The 16,858-nt window shown below is 31.8% G+C and overlaps 1 protein-coding gene across 1 annotated transcript in view; it reads right to left on the bottom strand.

The window, feature by feature from the left end:
- The window catches only part of LOC143083493 (uncharacterized), a 36,293-nt gene that overhangs the window by 16,095 nt on the left and 3,340 nt on the right, over positions 1–16,858 (bottom strand). The window contains exons 3-10 of the mRNA XM_076259752.1: positions 13,395–13,468; positions 10,652–10,863; positions 9,577–9,737; positions 7,246–7,351; positions 5,700–5,745; positions 4,152–4,243; positions 3,022–3,270; positions 1,434–1,562 (exon numbers count right to left, since the gene is read on the bottom strand). Coding sequence (XP_076115867.1) covers positions 1,434–1,562; positions 3,022–3,270; positions 4,152–4,243; positions 5,700–5,745; positions 7,246–7,351; positions 9,577–9,737; positions 10,652–10,863; positions 13,395–13,468 — 1,069 coding nt within the window. The remainder of the gene's footprint in view (positions 1–1,433; positions 1,563–3,021; positions 3,271–4,151; positions 4,244–5,699; positions 5,746–7,245; positions 7,352–9,576; positions 9,738–10,651; positions 10,864–13,394; positions 13,469–16,858) is intronic.

Here is a 16,858-nt window from a genome sequence, read left to right as displayed (position 1 = left end):
ATAATTCCTCGCTAAAACTGCACTTCTTTGATATATTTGACGAATATATATATACATCAATCAGAGAGCAGATTAATCTGAGGGATACAATTGCCATTGTTTTCATTGACACATGTTTACATGTAGCTGGATAATATTATTTTCAAAACTAATTCAACTGCACATGTAAAATATAATTTACATAATCTGAAGTTACAAAATAGCCAATCCCGGATACAATTGTATGAACAATGTAATCATTGTGTTTTATTTTTGTACTATCAATTCCAAGTTTACTTTCCACAGTAGTCACAGCAGAGATTCAGAGTGAGAGAAGGTATTTCACTTCGTATCTCACCTATTTTCCTACGATAATTCTAGGAGGAACCCCATTCTTAACTCTTTAAAAAATATTTAATTTCCTTTTGGTCAGTGGTTATGACTCCTTTCCGTACACATTCCTAAGTTAAAATTGCGTATTTAGTATAACACGACGTTTATTGACAGAACGAGTTAATTTTCTCGACATATTTTGTTTTCAGAATTTTATAGAAGTTATCTCTGGAAGGGAGACAACTCGAAACGATAATATGGAAGACTCCATTTCGCTGTAAAGGGTGTTGCGATTTGGACTACATTTATTTTAATTTAAATGATGCATATGATTTAAAATTATGAAACAACAATAACCCTCAGTAGCAGACAAAAATAGAAACGATCCCATGAGTTTTAAAAAATCAATTGAGTGGGGAATCCAGAGCAACCATTTAATATAATACCCCTTGAATTCAAGAAAACTATACGCATGCACATAATTACCTAAACAAACCCTGGAGCAAGAACGTATATTAAATGTTAATTAAACAACCTAGATGGTTCTCTATTTCTTTATGGAAGTACAATATCAAATATCAGATTCATAACGGTGACATGTAAGAGAAACTTAAGTTCTTAGCTATGACAGAAATAGATTTATCGGAATTCAGAGAACTCTCACATTTTTATCAAAACTGGGGAATTCCCTCCGACGTGTTTCTAAATTTATAAAAACACTAAATATAAATACTGCTTAATTCTGATTTTCCGTGTTGTTAAAAACACGCATAGAAGTCAAGAGAAATATCAAACATGAAGATTATGAAAAAAACATTATAGTAAAGTTGTTAAAGTTCAATCCCTTCGCTTGTTTTAACCTTTTAAAGCAAGACAATCATAAGAATCTGAGATATTCCTTAATGTTTAGAATAAAACGATTGATGTGAGGGCATTGCCCTGAGCCACTGGTATAAGTCTTCAGATCCCTTGAAAGCAATCGTATCCCAAAAATCTTCACATAGGAAGAGACCCCCCTCATGTTTTTGTATTGTTTGAATCTCATTCCAAATCCAAAACCAAATGGATCAGGATAACCCAAAATATTAAAAAAAAAGATTTGACTCAAGACTATCTAATACCTGTCTCAATCTGCTTGGACGACTAGTAGTTGGTGCTGGTATTTCTGATAAGGTTTTCACAGTCTTTGGTTTTTTCTTGGGAGTTGGTGTTTTTTCCTTACTCTTAGATCTGTCTCTTCTCTCTTTCTTCTGAAATAAAGGTAAATAAATTTTTGACTATAATTTTCAGGCTGACTAATTAATATTGCTGTCGAGTTAACAGATCTTCAAAGAAGAATTCAATTTTTCTATCAAATATGCATTGCAAAAATTGTAAATGATTTTCCCTTGAAAAACGTAGCCATGCAATTCTATAATAGTCCTCAACATGCTCAAAGTAGATTAAAATTGAGGTTGCCATTTGGCCACCATATATAATATTTCAGTTGCCAATGCAAGTTTAGTGTCAGTTACACTGCCTTAGAAATTTGCTATGAAAGAACATAACCTGAAAAGAGAGCATATAAGATAATATTTTACTATAGACTTGAAGTAGGTATCATTGTGTTTTTTGTGCACCAGAATCTCGTATGAACACATGTGGCATTCAGGAAAACTTTGCCTTGATCCTTTTGTCATGTTTGTGAGGTGTTTTTTTTTTTGTAAATCATCATTTTGTCTCATCTACAGTAGTATAGACAACAATCCCTAACATATTTGTCCCTGTTTTGCTGTTAAAATTGTGACCATATCATTTAAAGTGTGTTCACACTCCAACATTTAATATGTTCAACAGATTTCATTGTTTGTTTTTAATCAATAATTCATGGTCGATAAAATGCTCAACACACATATCTACCCAATTGAAAGTACATTGCTGATACCTCAGTTGAAACATATTTGAAATCTTTTTAAGAAATGTTGTACAATTTAATATACATCAATACACTTGAACACAAGTTATTGTCTGAAAACTAGAAAAATCCTTTTTTCAGACTTTTTTTGGCCCCCCAATTCCTGAACAGTTTCGGCCATTACCCTTAAAAAAGAATCCAAAATCTTCTACTTGTAGTATTAAACCTTGTGGTACAATTTCACAGCAATCAATATACATATATATATACATATATACTGTGGTTTCATTATTATTCGTTGGATACCAATTTTCATGGATTTTGTGGGTACAGGTAAACCACAAAATTCAATGTTCATCCAATGACAAATATTCTAAAGGTTTGTATATAGACTTCTGCAAAAACACAAAATTAAATATATGCACGAATATGCAGGTTTTCCTTAATCCATGAAAACTGGTACCCACGAAAATTAATTAATCCACAGTAAGTGATTGTCCTGAAACTACAAAAATGCTCATTTTTGGGCCTAATTCTTAAACAGTTTTAACCATCATCCCCAAATACAATCCCAACCTTCCTTATGTGGTATTGGACCTTTTGATTAAATTTCAGAAAAATCCACACTTAAAACTAAATTTATTGTCCAGAAACCAAATGTCTTTTCGGACAACCACGACATGATAGTAAAACATACAATGATATATGACCCCAAATTTTGTTTGCGGTCATATCAAAATAAACCTATGTATATTATACTTGTTAACAGTTTGCTGTTTTATTCTTGTGTAATCATGGTAATTTCTAATATTTACTTGAATTGATTTTCTTTTTCTTGCAGACTTGGTTGTTTCTTCTTCCACTTCTTCCTCTTCCATTTCCTGTTCTGTTTCCTCAAATTCTGGTTCAGGAATGTAAGCTTGTCGGTAAATACGTACATCCACTCCACAGAATTGTGGGAAATGAATATATGTATTGCCGTCTGCATCTTCTCCAAGTTTGTACTCCTTCTGTTCATCAGGATATTGAGATTCAATGGTTTTTACTAAGGATTCTTGGTTTTCCTAAAATATGAACATGATGAATGTCATTTAATTTCATTACAGTTTGACCAGAAAAAAAAATGACAGCCAACATATTCATGGTATTATTCAAGTTTTTATATGAATACATAGAACTATTGTTCCTACCTGAAAACTAAAATCAGTTTCTGCAATTCTAATTACAACAATTAAAACAAGCATCAAAACCTATTATAAATTGTAGTTTTTTTGTTTAATAAAAATCATCAATTTTGTGTATGATGTATACTTAGACATTTCTGATCAACACCAACAAAACAAGTTTTGTAAAGATTATGAAAGATGTGTTATGAACCTCTTCAGCTTATAAACGAGACTACCAATCTGTACAAATAAACAAAGGGTAATCCCATTTTTAAGGGGGTAGACCTTGATTCAGGGAGAATCAGTTATGCGTTTGTAAAAGTCAAGTTTCGTCAATGAATTTTAAGCATTTACCTGAAACAGATTGGAAATAATCTATGTATCCAAGAAGCTTAGAAAATATTTATGAAAATGGCTGACACAAATGTACTGATGATTTTCAGAGTTATTTCCCTTAACCTAGGTCTGCCTCCTTAAATTGGAATAAAGATCGCATTTGATTTATGTTTCAGATGTTTCACAATCGAAAAAGTTGCCTTGTAAAATGCTTTGAAAAAAATAACAAAAAGGTGTAGATACTTGGAAAATGTAATTCTTAAAAAGTATAAATGTGATCTTTCCCTGAAGTCTACCTGTTGATGCTTCATTTTTTCCTGTTTGGCTGTAGTGCCTACTCAAATTAATTCTGAAGTGTGGTGACCCTTGAACTTCTTCTTTATATACTTCATATATTTGTTTATACACCATTAAAGATCTTTTTGACAAATTTAAAATCTTACCACCACATTGTCACATAAGCTCTTCAATACCCAAACTCTCTGGTACAAACTTAGCTCATGGAATTTCTTTCTCCTCAATGGATTTTTCTTACCTGTTTAAATAAAGCAATTAATTACATCTATATTTTATTCATTTTAATGAACAATAGCTCCATCATTTGAATCATTTATATTTAATATTATATATATATATATATATATATATATATTTATATATATATATATATATATATATATAAATGTCTAAGAATATAACTTAAACACACTAATTAATACATTAAAAAGTTCTATTAGATGTTAAATAGAAATACGCAATATTTCCCTAAACAAATTAGCTTCATCAGGCGTGTGCATCTCTCAAGGTGAAATCGGATGCATGACAAAAAAATATTTTTGTAGCTTAATCTATACAAGAGTTGAGGGACAGTGTAACATATTGATTGATTGGGCATCTAATAGAACTTTTTAATGTATTAATTAGTGTGTTTAAGTTATATTCTTAGACATTTATATAATTTTAATTCAGTAACTGTATCAGTTTATTTTCACAAACTGATCCACGCTCAGATAGATTGAATGTTGATTGTTGCTATTTTTAGACACTATATATATATATATATATAGTGTCTAAAAATAGCAACAATCAACATTCAATCTATCTAGGTGTGGATCAGTTTGTAAATAAACTGATGCAGTTACTAAATTAAATTATATAAGTGTCTAAGAATGTAACTCATTATAAAACTCAGTTTGATGTAAATGCACCTTCTGATCTATGGGGTGTTTGATTACGTGATTATTTGGTATTAAACATGTTTAATCTAGGACTGTATTTCTGATTATTTGATTATCTTGTTGAAGAAGACAACTGATGATTACGTGATTATATTGGCATAAAGATTTGTGATTATGTAATTACTTGGACGGCCCCATGAGGGACCCTCACAAAATCAATATTTTAAACTTTTACACAAAAACGTCAAGCTACAAAGATATTATTTTGTCATGCATCCGATTTCACCTAGATAGATGCACACGCCCGATGAAGCTAATTTGTTTAGCGAAATATTGCGTGAATAATATATAAAATATAACAACTAATTTTATAACACTCATTAGTGTGTTAAAGTTACATTCTTAGACACTTATAGATATAGACTAAATGGGTAATGTGCCAGGAAAACCATGAGACACAGATGATTTCTCAGATTGCAAATTTTGTTAAAAATGACAAAACTAAAGAAGAGTAAAAAATTGTCCTGACCAAAAAAAACAACAGAAACAATAATTCAGCAATTTTTCCAATTTGTAGAGACAAAACTCATTAAAAAGTGATGCTACCAAAATTAAAACTTGATCAGTGTTTTGCAGTAAAACATTGTTACTTACTAGAGCTCCAGACAGATTAAATGGTGTTATTGTCCTTTCACATATTCAAAAATATTATCACCTTGCTTTAAACTATACTAGAAATATCTATAAAATTTTAGACAAATAATAGAGTATAACACTGCATGCTTCATTGATTCAATTCAATCAGAAACTTACCCACAACTTGAAACAGAAATGGGTCTATACCAAATTTGTCAGCTACCTAAAAATTAAAAAATTAAAATAAAACTATGTTTCAATTTCTCTTTCTTTCTTGTTTTTTTTTTATTGATACAAGGTAATATATACTCCTGATGTATAGTGTGTATATCAATGATGCTTCTTGTAAGTGTATTTCTTCATGTTTTGTTTGGTTTTTTCTGAGAATTGTTAAGTTTGAATTTTCTGCAACAATCAATGCAAGCTACAAAGTTCACTGTCAGTTTGATGTAAATGCACCTTCTGATCTATGGGGTGTTTGATTACGTGATTATTTGGTATTAAACATGTTTAATCTAGGACTGTATTTCTGATTATTTGATTATCTTGTTGAAGAAGACAACTGATGATTACGTGATTATATTGGCATAAAGATTTGTGATTATGTAATTACTTGGACGGCCCCATGAGGGACCCTCACAAAAGCGCACATTTCTTTTTTTGAGGATCATATATTCTCTGTGATTTCACTATAATTGCCAAGCAAGTATCTACTATAAAATGTGAAAGATTTAATGCAATCTCCTATACTACTTCCGTTTATCGTACTTTTGTGTTTTTCACTTTTGTACTTACTTATAAGCAGTCAGGGGACTTACTGGAATAAGTGATTTTTAAATCACTTATTTGAGTAGCAAATTTAAAGTTTTGTTACAAATTGTGATTTTGTTGTTTTACCAAAATTTTAAACACATAGGTTTAAAAAATATCTTTTCATTAGTCAAATTAAAAAAATTAATTTTTTGCTTCTTTTAAGTATCAAGGTTTAGGCCTTTGATGCTATCATTTAGCTGCAAGTTCTATTTTAGATGAAAAAATGCTATAATAATGGCTTTACATAAGGAACTGATACTTTCTTTACAGATTTTTCCCAGCAGTGGGAGTATTTTTCCTGTAAAGTTCAAGGTTTTATCTTTCAGATTATGTAATAAAATTTTACTGTTCGCGATAAAAATTTCACTGTTCGGGGGTATTGAAATTAGTGGGGGTTATTAAAATAATGATACTTAAAGAAGTGATTTTTAGGAAGGAAATTCAGGTATGATACTTAAACAAGTGATTTTTATGTCATTATCCTAGATTCAGTACAAGGTCATCACCTGAAATGACCTGGTCTTCCTAGACAACACAGATGTTGGTTCTAATAAGTTTAGAAACATAATTAGTCCCTGGATCATTAGTATTCTATATTTAAAGCTACAGTAATATTAAATCACTTCTTCTAGTGATTAATTTATACTACTTATATAGGTGATTATTAAAGAAAGACAACTCTTACTTTCAACCTTTATGGAAATAATGTTACTTGAATCAGTGATTTAGAAAATCACTGATTTAAGTAAGTCCCCTGACTGATAAGTAGACCAGTACATATATATTTTTAATTCCTACAAAATCTAATAAACTGCACAAACTACATTTTTTTTTTGTAAATGATTAATTGATGTTTAACACCACTGTTAACACTATTGTGCTGTAAATTCAAGTTATCCTATATACATACTTTATAAGGATCTTGTGAGTCTTTGAGAAGTTTAAACCATAGCGCCATTCTGTCACGTAACTTTTCATTCCACACCCTGTATGGCATTATACCAGTTCTGTCTAACCTGAATAAGAAAAAAATCCAATTAAAATTAATTAGTGCCATTATCAGGTACACAAAATGTTCTTAATAAATCTGAAATAAATGTCTTTAGACCAGGTCAAATAAAAATCTTAATTCCTGTTCTAATCATAGCAAATTTGTGTAAATAAATAATTTTCTTAAATGATTTGTTTTACAGCTGATTGCATTGAGAGTGAACATAAAGGTAATATCTTTGGTTAGTTTGCTTGCTAGCAGAAACCATGAAGTCATTATTACGTTAGGTAAACTACCATACTTTAAGAGTAGACTAGTCCAACAGATAACCTATCTATCTGTCTGTAGGACTAGGCTTCCTCTATAAGAGAGTAGTATACCTTCCCTTTAGTACATGACTTCATGGTTCAGCTAGCAAGCAAGCCAACCAAAGATATTACCTTTACCTACACACTACATGCACTAGATGCAATAGGTAATTGTAAAGAAAGTTTTCTTTCCATTGATTACATATTAAACTATATGTTAACCTTGTTTAGGAAGAAATCAATGGGGTTATAAAGATTCCATCACTGCAACAAGTGTGTTACAATATTTCTCTACTAGAGACAGTCAATTTTTAATATTTAAACCCTGTGGCTTGCTGAGCTTTTCAAATATTTAAAATTTATCTGTTGAAGTGGAGAAATATCCTAATACACAAATTTTAGTGGTGGAATCTGTTTCTCTAATGATTTTTGTCCTTCCTTTTCAAAGACTGACAGAAAGTTGTGTTCTTTATATGAAATATTAAGACATGATCACCTTTTTTCATGACATCACATCAAACAATTCAGAAGGAGCCTAGAACATTTGATGTCATAATTAAATTTCGAAAAAAAGTTTGCAGAGAACATTATTTTTAAATCACTTATTCAGTCAGAGATATAACTCTATAGGGTTATTACAGAAAATAACTTGCACGTTTTATTACAGATTTTCTTCCTATGATTTTCTAAATCTGTAATAACATATGTTTGTTATTTGTAAAATTATTTCATTTATAGTGGGCTCTAGGGAACTCTTGAGACTTTGCGCAGAAACTAAATGCACAGCCTTGATAACTAATTTCTTAATTAAATTAATACATTTTTGATTACCCATGGTAAATGAACTGTTATATCTTTCAATAATTAAGCATACATATAGACAAAAGTAATATCAATAGAACTTTTACAAATTTTAACGAAACTAATTCTGTATATTGTCCCTTTGAAACATGTAACATATGTATGTTAAATCACAGTTCTTTGATTTTTTACTCTACAATAACAAATGTATGTTATTTTCCTGTAATAACCCTATAGAGTTATATCCCTGACTGTTATTTGAGTAGCAAATTCGAAGTTTTGTCACAAATTAGGATTTTGTAGTTTTTTCACAATTTTAAACACATAGGTGTTACATAATATCTTTTAATTATTAAAATTGAAAAAAATGAACTTTTTGCTTCTTTTAAGTAGCAAGGTTTATGCCTTTGATGGTATCATTTAGCTGAAAATTCTATTTTAGTTGAAAAAATGCTATAATAATGGCATGATGCTTTCTTAAAAGATTTTTCCCAGTAGTGGTAGTATTTTTCCTGTGAAGTTCAAGGTTTCATCTTTCAGATTATGTAATAAAATTCTACTGTTCGTGATAAAAATTTCACTGTTCGGGAATGTTGAAATTAGTGGGGGTTATTAAAATAATGATACTTAAAGAAGTGATTTTTGGGAAGGAAATTGAGGTATTGTACTTAAACAAGTGATTTTTATGTCATTTTTCTAGATTCAGTACAAGGTCATCACCTGAAATGACCTGGTCATCATAGACAACACAGATGTTGGTTCTGATAAGTTTAGAAACATAATTAGTCCCTGGATCATTAGTATTCTATATTTAAAACTACAATAAAACTAAATCACTTAGTCTAGTGATAAATTTGTACTACTTAAATAAGTGATTATTAAAGAAAGACAACTCTTACTTTCAACCTTTATGAACAAAATGTTACTTGAATCAGTGAGTTAGAAAATCACTCATTTAAGTAAGTCCTCTGACTGTATATTTCACTAATGATGAGAAATTTATTTCTCAAACCAATCAAGACATTTGAAAATAACACAAAAATAAGTTTTATGATTGTTGGTTGCTTTACGCTGCATTAGCACAAAAAGGTTATATCTCGGCGAGGCACAAAATTAAGAGAAATAATTTTTATGACCATACTTGTGTCTTTGGAATGGAGTACTCAGTAAAGTGGTCATCACTCTCTGTAGAGTGGAGCTTTCTCTCGGCATGAACAAACATCTCTCTAGCTCAAACTGTGCTACTTCTCCAATGTTAAGTGGATAATGACAAAGGAATAGCAACAATCCTATGGATGGCAACTGCAAATATTTAGAATATGTAATAGTTATTTAGATAATGTACCCCATCTAATTGGTTAAAAAAAAATCATATGATTTCCATGGGTGAACATGACACATGTCTTTTTTAAATTAACGTTCATTAGGTCATGTAGATACACCAGAGATCAAAAGCTTGGAAAGCCAAACCTTTCTGAGCAAAAAAAAAAATCACACTTTTCAAAACAATGAACAGATAAAAGGGAAAGTCAAAGGATAAAAAAAATCAATGCTTATTCTAAAAATTTAGGATAATCCTCAAACTTTCATTGAGTCTAATTGAGTTCCGAAGCTGGCATGTCAGTAATGATAGTTGTCCTTTGTTATTTTATGTTCATCGTTGTCATTTTGCTATGTTTCTTCTGTTACATTAACTAAAATCTGACACTGACTTCTATAAAACTCAGTTTTACCTAGTGTATGGCAGTGGGTGTTTTTATTACACAACGGCTAGAGATATAGGGCAGGATTGATATCTCACAAAACAAGTTTAACCATGCTGCATTCAAGTGACTGTCCCAAGCTTGGAACCTCTGGCCTTTAATATTCTTGTATGCTTTTTAAATTTTGGTTCATTTATATGTTTTGGAGTTAAGTGTGACATCTGTTTTTCACTGAATTAGTTTATATTTTTTTAAGGGGCCAGCTGAAGCCTTCATCTCAGTGTGTTGAATGGTAGCCTTTTGCTGTTTTCTGCTCTTTGGTAGGGTTGTTGTCTCTTTGACTCATTCCCTGTTTCTATTTTCAATTTTAAGTTAAAAGCTATTTCCAAATCACAGCCTTAAATTGTATACAGAATAGTTGCAACAAATCCCTCATAGTTTAAGTCATGATTGTCTAATTGGAACCTACCCATAAACCAATCATTCTAACACCTACAAGATAGTTTAAATTACCTCCCACATGGCCTTGACATTTTCCCTTTGACCTTCCATCAACTTGTCTTCCCATTCCATCATACCCTGAATATGAGATTCCAAAACAGCCTTTCTGTCTAACATCTGTTTTTTTCGAGCATCTCTTCCCTTTTGAAGTTCCTCTACTCTGAGCTGATTTAACAAAGCCGTGGAATCATGTGGGATGACAGCCCTTGCTCTTCTTCTCATACCTTGAAAGACATGAATCATGTATTTGTTAAAAGTGATAAACAAAAATATTACTATTAAGATGTACACACATGGTCATTAGTCAATGTGGTAAAGTGTCAACAGCTTTAAATTATATATATTTTCAAAACCATTTCCATAATATAACCATCAATGACCATGGCTGCATGATTCAAGTTATTTTGTCAGTGTTCTCCCTAGGCCCTTTTATCATCACGGTAATGTGATACTATATTTCTTGAATGTGATGCTATCTGAATTGATTTCCTTATAGGAGTGATATGTGTGCTTTCACTCTGTTTTAAAGGCTTCACAATCTCTTTTTTTTTTTTTGGGGGGGGGGGGGGGGGGAGGGGTTCTATGGCCGATTGGACTAAGTAGTTACAGCTGTAATCACTAGTCAGTTCAAACTCGGCTAGTGCAGGACTTGACTCAAATATTAATGGACTAGGATTGTCAGTTTTCCCATGGAAGGTTAGTGGTTTTATGCCTCCTCCACCAATAAAAACTGGCCCTCACAAGTTTAGAACTCTAAAAGTGACACTGCCAAAGTTTTGTGGTAGTAAGCATTTCATTACGGAAAGTTGAGACAAACTTAAGTAAGAGAACAGAAATGAATAATTCAGCAATTTTTCAATTTGTAAAGGGGCATAACTCTTGAACTGTAAAGTGACGCCACAAAAATTTAAACCTTACCTTTTTTTGGGGTAAAGAGCATTGTGTATAAGTTACATAAAATTTGGTTGAAGAAAATTAGTAAGAGAACAGAAACGAAACATTCAGCAATATTTCAATTTGTAAAGGGGCATATAACTCTTGAATGGTAAAAGTGACACCACCAAAATTCAAATTGATCGGTGTTTTGTGGTAATAAACATTGTGTAAAAGTATCATATCATTTGGTTGAGACAAACTTAAGTTAGAGATCCGAAATGAAAAATTCCCCAATCTTTCCATTTGTAAAGGGGCGAAACTCTAGAATCGTAAAAGTGATGCTATAAAAGTTCAAACTTGACCTGTGTTTTTTGGTAATAAGCATTGTGTATAAGTTTCATAACATTTTGTTGAAAAAAACTAAAGTTTAAGAAACGAAATCAATTTTCGAGACGTACGGACAAGGGTAAAACTTAATGCCCCCATCACTACTGTGGGAACATAAAAATCATGTCATCAACTAGTGCCCATTTATGCACCTAGGGTTAAATTTGAGATTTGTGACAGACTATGAGTCTGAAGCAGATCAGTAAATTAGATATCTAGAAGTCATATCACGTCTACTGTTATTTATATTGCAGGGATCTCCATGGATGAAAATTGAACGATGGAGGAACTTTCATCATCACAAATTGTGTCTACGCTGTACAGTATAGGGTGATCGAAAGTATTTCATCCCTAATTCAAATGCTAAGCCTTCATGGTCCCCATGTATTTTTTTTGCTATTTTTGGTAATTGTTATGGGGGTTAAAAATCATGTGGAGCTTATTTTTCACAGACACCGTCAAATTCAGAAGTCATGAACCCATTACCGCAGCAACAACAAAACAATTTGTACGGGTTATGTAAAAGGTTTAAGATATTTGTAAAGCTAACGTTGACAAATGAAAAGGATTTTTAATGACGTTATCTAGCAAATTGATGCTATGCAACATGCATTTTTTTAGTCTGAATATAAACCGGAAACGCTGATGTAAACTACGGAATAAATTTGGAAATTACGATAAAATATTTCTTCACAGTAAATATTTATAAGTTTTTACTTTATAACTTTTGAATTATTTCTATATTATCGTTACAGCAGTACTCGAGCTATTTTCGATAAAATAATATAACTGTGTTACATCTTATTTTGCACTTCTTAAAAAGGGGGATGCTGATTGTGCAAGTCAAAATAAAAGCACATGTTTGACTTGTTAAAGGGTCATAAACTGTTTTCTTTGTCACTGGATTATCAATTTATTCATTTAATCTAAGTATTTGCTGAAATTTAGTTGAATAATTCGGTAAATTAATCGTATATCTTCAGATAGTATTCTCCTGTCTGGTTTGTTGATCTACCTGTACAAGCTTAGGTACAAGTGATTAGCGATCTTAATCCAGATATCCCTCAGGTGTTAGAACTGTATTGGATCATAATATAAAAAAGCCTAAGGGTTATGCAATTACATGCATTTAATTATAATTGCTAGAAAAAATGGCGTCAGGCTTAAAAAACGATGACAGTTTTGAACCATGGTAGAAGACAATTTAACGATGGCGCTGGTCATTTGACAATGGCGCAAGATATTTGAACGATGGCTGGGCGCCATCATTAAACAGGCCAAGGAGATCCCAGTATTGTATTTCAATGTGTAAATTAAACATGTTAAACAACTTATACGAAACTTGACAGTTGACAGGAAAAATCTGATGCGAGATAAATTTGTTTTACAGTTCACTACTGACCCTTATGGATGCATAGTCAGTGTGCATAGTTGCAATCCTCATATCTTAAATTATCCCTGTTTTTTTTAATCTGGTATTTTCAATACAAACCTGGTATCATTGGGAATGAATCATCTTGTAATTGTCCAGAAGTAGCAGAAATACTCGTTTTCTCTCTTAGGTCTCTGGAAAAATAAAAGAGAATGCGACTTTATATACTTTTTAGTCTTACTATGTGTATTGTCTTGTGATTTCTTTGTTCTTCATTGGTTAGATATATATATAGTAAGAGGGTTGAAATCACATAACATGTTTAATCCCGCCACTTTTTTAACCTGTCCCAAGACACCTTTGTCCATTGTTAGTCTTTTTTTTTAATTTCAGTTCATTTACTGTATATGTTTCAGATTTTAGTGTGACATCCATTTTATGTGAAGTACCTATAGTATACAATTTGGTAAAGGGGCCAGCTGAAGCAGCATCTCTGGCTGCTGAATGTTCTCACTGTGTTCAGGACCCATAAGTAGCCTAGCACTGATTTCTTCTCTTTGGTTGGTTTGTTGTCTCTTTGACACATTCCTGTTTCCATTCTCAATTTAACATATATGTATGTATGCTAACAAAACCTTTAAACAGACTTATTAAGGTCATTAAAGATTGCATATTTTGGCTTTAATATTGATTCACTTATAGGGTCTTTGCATCTGAATTAAACACATTTATTCTAAAACCAGTTGTTGGCATGACACGGGTTATGTTCTGCTCATATATTTCATGATGGTATAATACTAAACCCCTTACAGGAGGGATTGTGCCTAATATTCATATGATGAAGACATAATCTTTCAATCAGTTTAATTGAAGTCTGGAGCTGGCATGTCAGTAACCATGGTAACTGCTAGTTGTCTTTTGTTATTTATATATCACTGTCATTTTGTTAATTTTCTTTTGTTTCATATTCTGACATCAGACTCAGACTTCTCTTAAACTGAGTTTTACTGTGCGTATTGTTGTGCATTTGTTTTTTCTACATTGACTGACTATAGGGAGAGGGTTGAGATCTAAAAAGACATGTTTAACCCTGCCATAATTTTGCCCCTGTCCCAAGTTAGGAGCCTCTGGCCTTTGTTAGTGTTGTATGATTTTTAATTTTAGGTTTTTTTTTGTATAATTCGGAGTTTAGTCATGTTAGTATGACGTCCATTATCACTGAACTAGTATACATGGTATACATATATTTGTTTAGAGGCCAGCTGAAGGACGCCTCCGGGTGCGGGAGTTTCTCGCTACATTGAAGACCCATTGGTGACCTTTGTCTGTTGTCTGTCTATGGTCAGGTTGTTGTCGCTTTGACACATTCCCCATATCTATTCTAAATTTTATGTAGTTAAAAGATCAAAATCTGATAAAAAATTTTTAGGCCTAAAAAAAAAATGTTGTGTTTCCGGTCACCCGACCGACCGTCCTTCAGACCCCAGACTCAAAAGTTTTTAAAGCTGATGTGGGAAAAAAAATAATTTGTATACCTACCGACCGTTTTTTCTGAAAGAAATAAAAAATTCTAAGTCCCTCGATCTTTTTATCGCCCCAAAAGAAAACAACGCTAATTTTAAACTTGAGGCTTATTTTTAGAATGTACTGGAAAGTGAAATCTTCTTGGCTAATTATATATGCGGGAGCATGCGCAGTAGTTATTTTCGTTTGTCAGTGTTTGAGCATGGTAACACAACGCGTCCTATTCAATGTTCAACGCGGACCATTTCGCGGAGAAAAAAATATTTCTAAATTTTACAGAAAGTAACACCTTTTTTGACATTAGCAATGAAATTCATTCAATGTCTAACATCGATAAAAAAAAATACAAAACACAAATTTTGTGCTCGGCCACCGGCAAAAATGACTGGACCGAGATTGATGACAATAACACAACTGTTGGAACAATGCAATCTTTTGGAATTAAATTTATCAAATTTTCATGCCAGACCCTTCTTCAAAATGAACCTGATATTAATCCATCTGAAACTGGTCAGCCAATCAACGCTTTAGACATTCTGATGAAAAGCCACAGATGCTTTGCCAAAAGAAAGTGTCCTGCCAGGTACAGTGTATATAATATATTTGTCTATCTGTAAGTTTGGGATGATGTTTCAATTGGTTCATGTTCCTATAAATGAATCTGCCCCACATCTTCTCAACTTCTTTCTCTGACAATCCCAAACTTTTGGTCCTGAAATAGGGGAATTGGGTTAAAAAGCTAATTTCCATGGGGAAGTGCTGCCCAAATTTTTTTTAGGTTTGGGCTTAGTTTTTTTTCCAGGGGTATTTTAAAAGGGGGTAAACTAAAAGTTATTTCAGGGGGATTTTAAAAGGGGTAAACTAAAAGTTATCTCGGGGAGATTTTTAAAGTGGGTAATCAATCTCTTTCTATTAAATCCCAAACTTTTGTCTGGTAACTGGAAATTGAGTTTTATATAACTATAAATAAAAAAAAAAAAAAAATACCTACAAAGTCCCTTCAAAATTTCAAGGGGGTGATCGCAAACACAACATTATTTTTTTTAGGCCTTAACATATTGTTTTTAGGTTTTAGATATAAATTTCCAGAAAAAAATTCTTACATTGTATTGAACCAAATAAACACAAGACATATGTAAACCTCAGATCTGTGTACGACCTCAAATCTGTGTCCGTTTATCAAATCTATGGCCCATCGTGACGTCAATCGCTAATCTATGTCCGTAAAATAGATTCGGCCTCAAATCTGTGTCCGATTTTCAATCGTGACGTCATTCGCAAATCTGTGTCCGATAAAAAGATAAGGTCTCAAATCTGTGTAATGTTTTTTCGAATTTGTTTCGCCATGCGCAACTTTATGCCCGTCCAATAAGTTCGGCCTTATAGGTTTTTTTTTATTTTATTAAGTAATTTCCCATAATTCAATATTAAGTTGGTGTGTGTTCTCCATGTATGTGCAAGAGCTGAAGTTTAGTATGCGTTTAAGAAAATCCGGCTAAATTATTTAGCTGGTATTTATAATATTGTTTCAAGTACGGTCTTATATGCTTTTTGTTTTATAAGTCATTTTTCCATGTGTGTGATTAAAATCTTTACATGCGTGGGCTATTATTGTATGCCGTCTTTAAGAATGAAACTACACATATTTATTTTACTAAAAGACAGCAAAGAATGAACATGTGTTTGCAACTTCGACGTACTTCGTTTTGTCTTATGAATTTGTTTATATCGCTGTTTCATTGACATTTATACCACTTTATCTATGTTTTTCCTTTAATACTAGTATCAAAAAATCATTCTACATTGATACAAAAATAAAACGTTCTTTATATTTGAAATATTTGTGAATCACAATAGAACATATATCAATTGTTTGTTCTTAGCTGATATCTATTTAGTTCAAATGTAAAACTTGTAATAATGTCTTTAATAACGAAAATATTTCACCGAAAAGAATCATTCTTTATGTTTTGGCACATTCCTTTTCTCCAGAAACCAGATGTAAATACTGCAGTCCCTTTGTTCATGGCTGGATTTGTTTTGGATTATAAATATTCCCC

This window comes from Mytilus galloprovincialis, chromosome 7 (assembly GCF_965363235.1).
Source record: "Mytilus galloprovincialis chromosome 7, xbMytGall1.hap1.1, whole genome shotgun sequence".
NCBI classification, from domain to species: Eukaryota; Metazoa; Mollusca; class Bivalvia; order Mytilida; family Mytilidae; genus Mytilus; species Mytilus galloprovincialis.
This window is presented reverse-complemented; position numbering and strand designations above follow the sequence as displayed.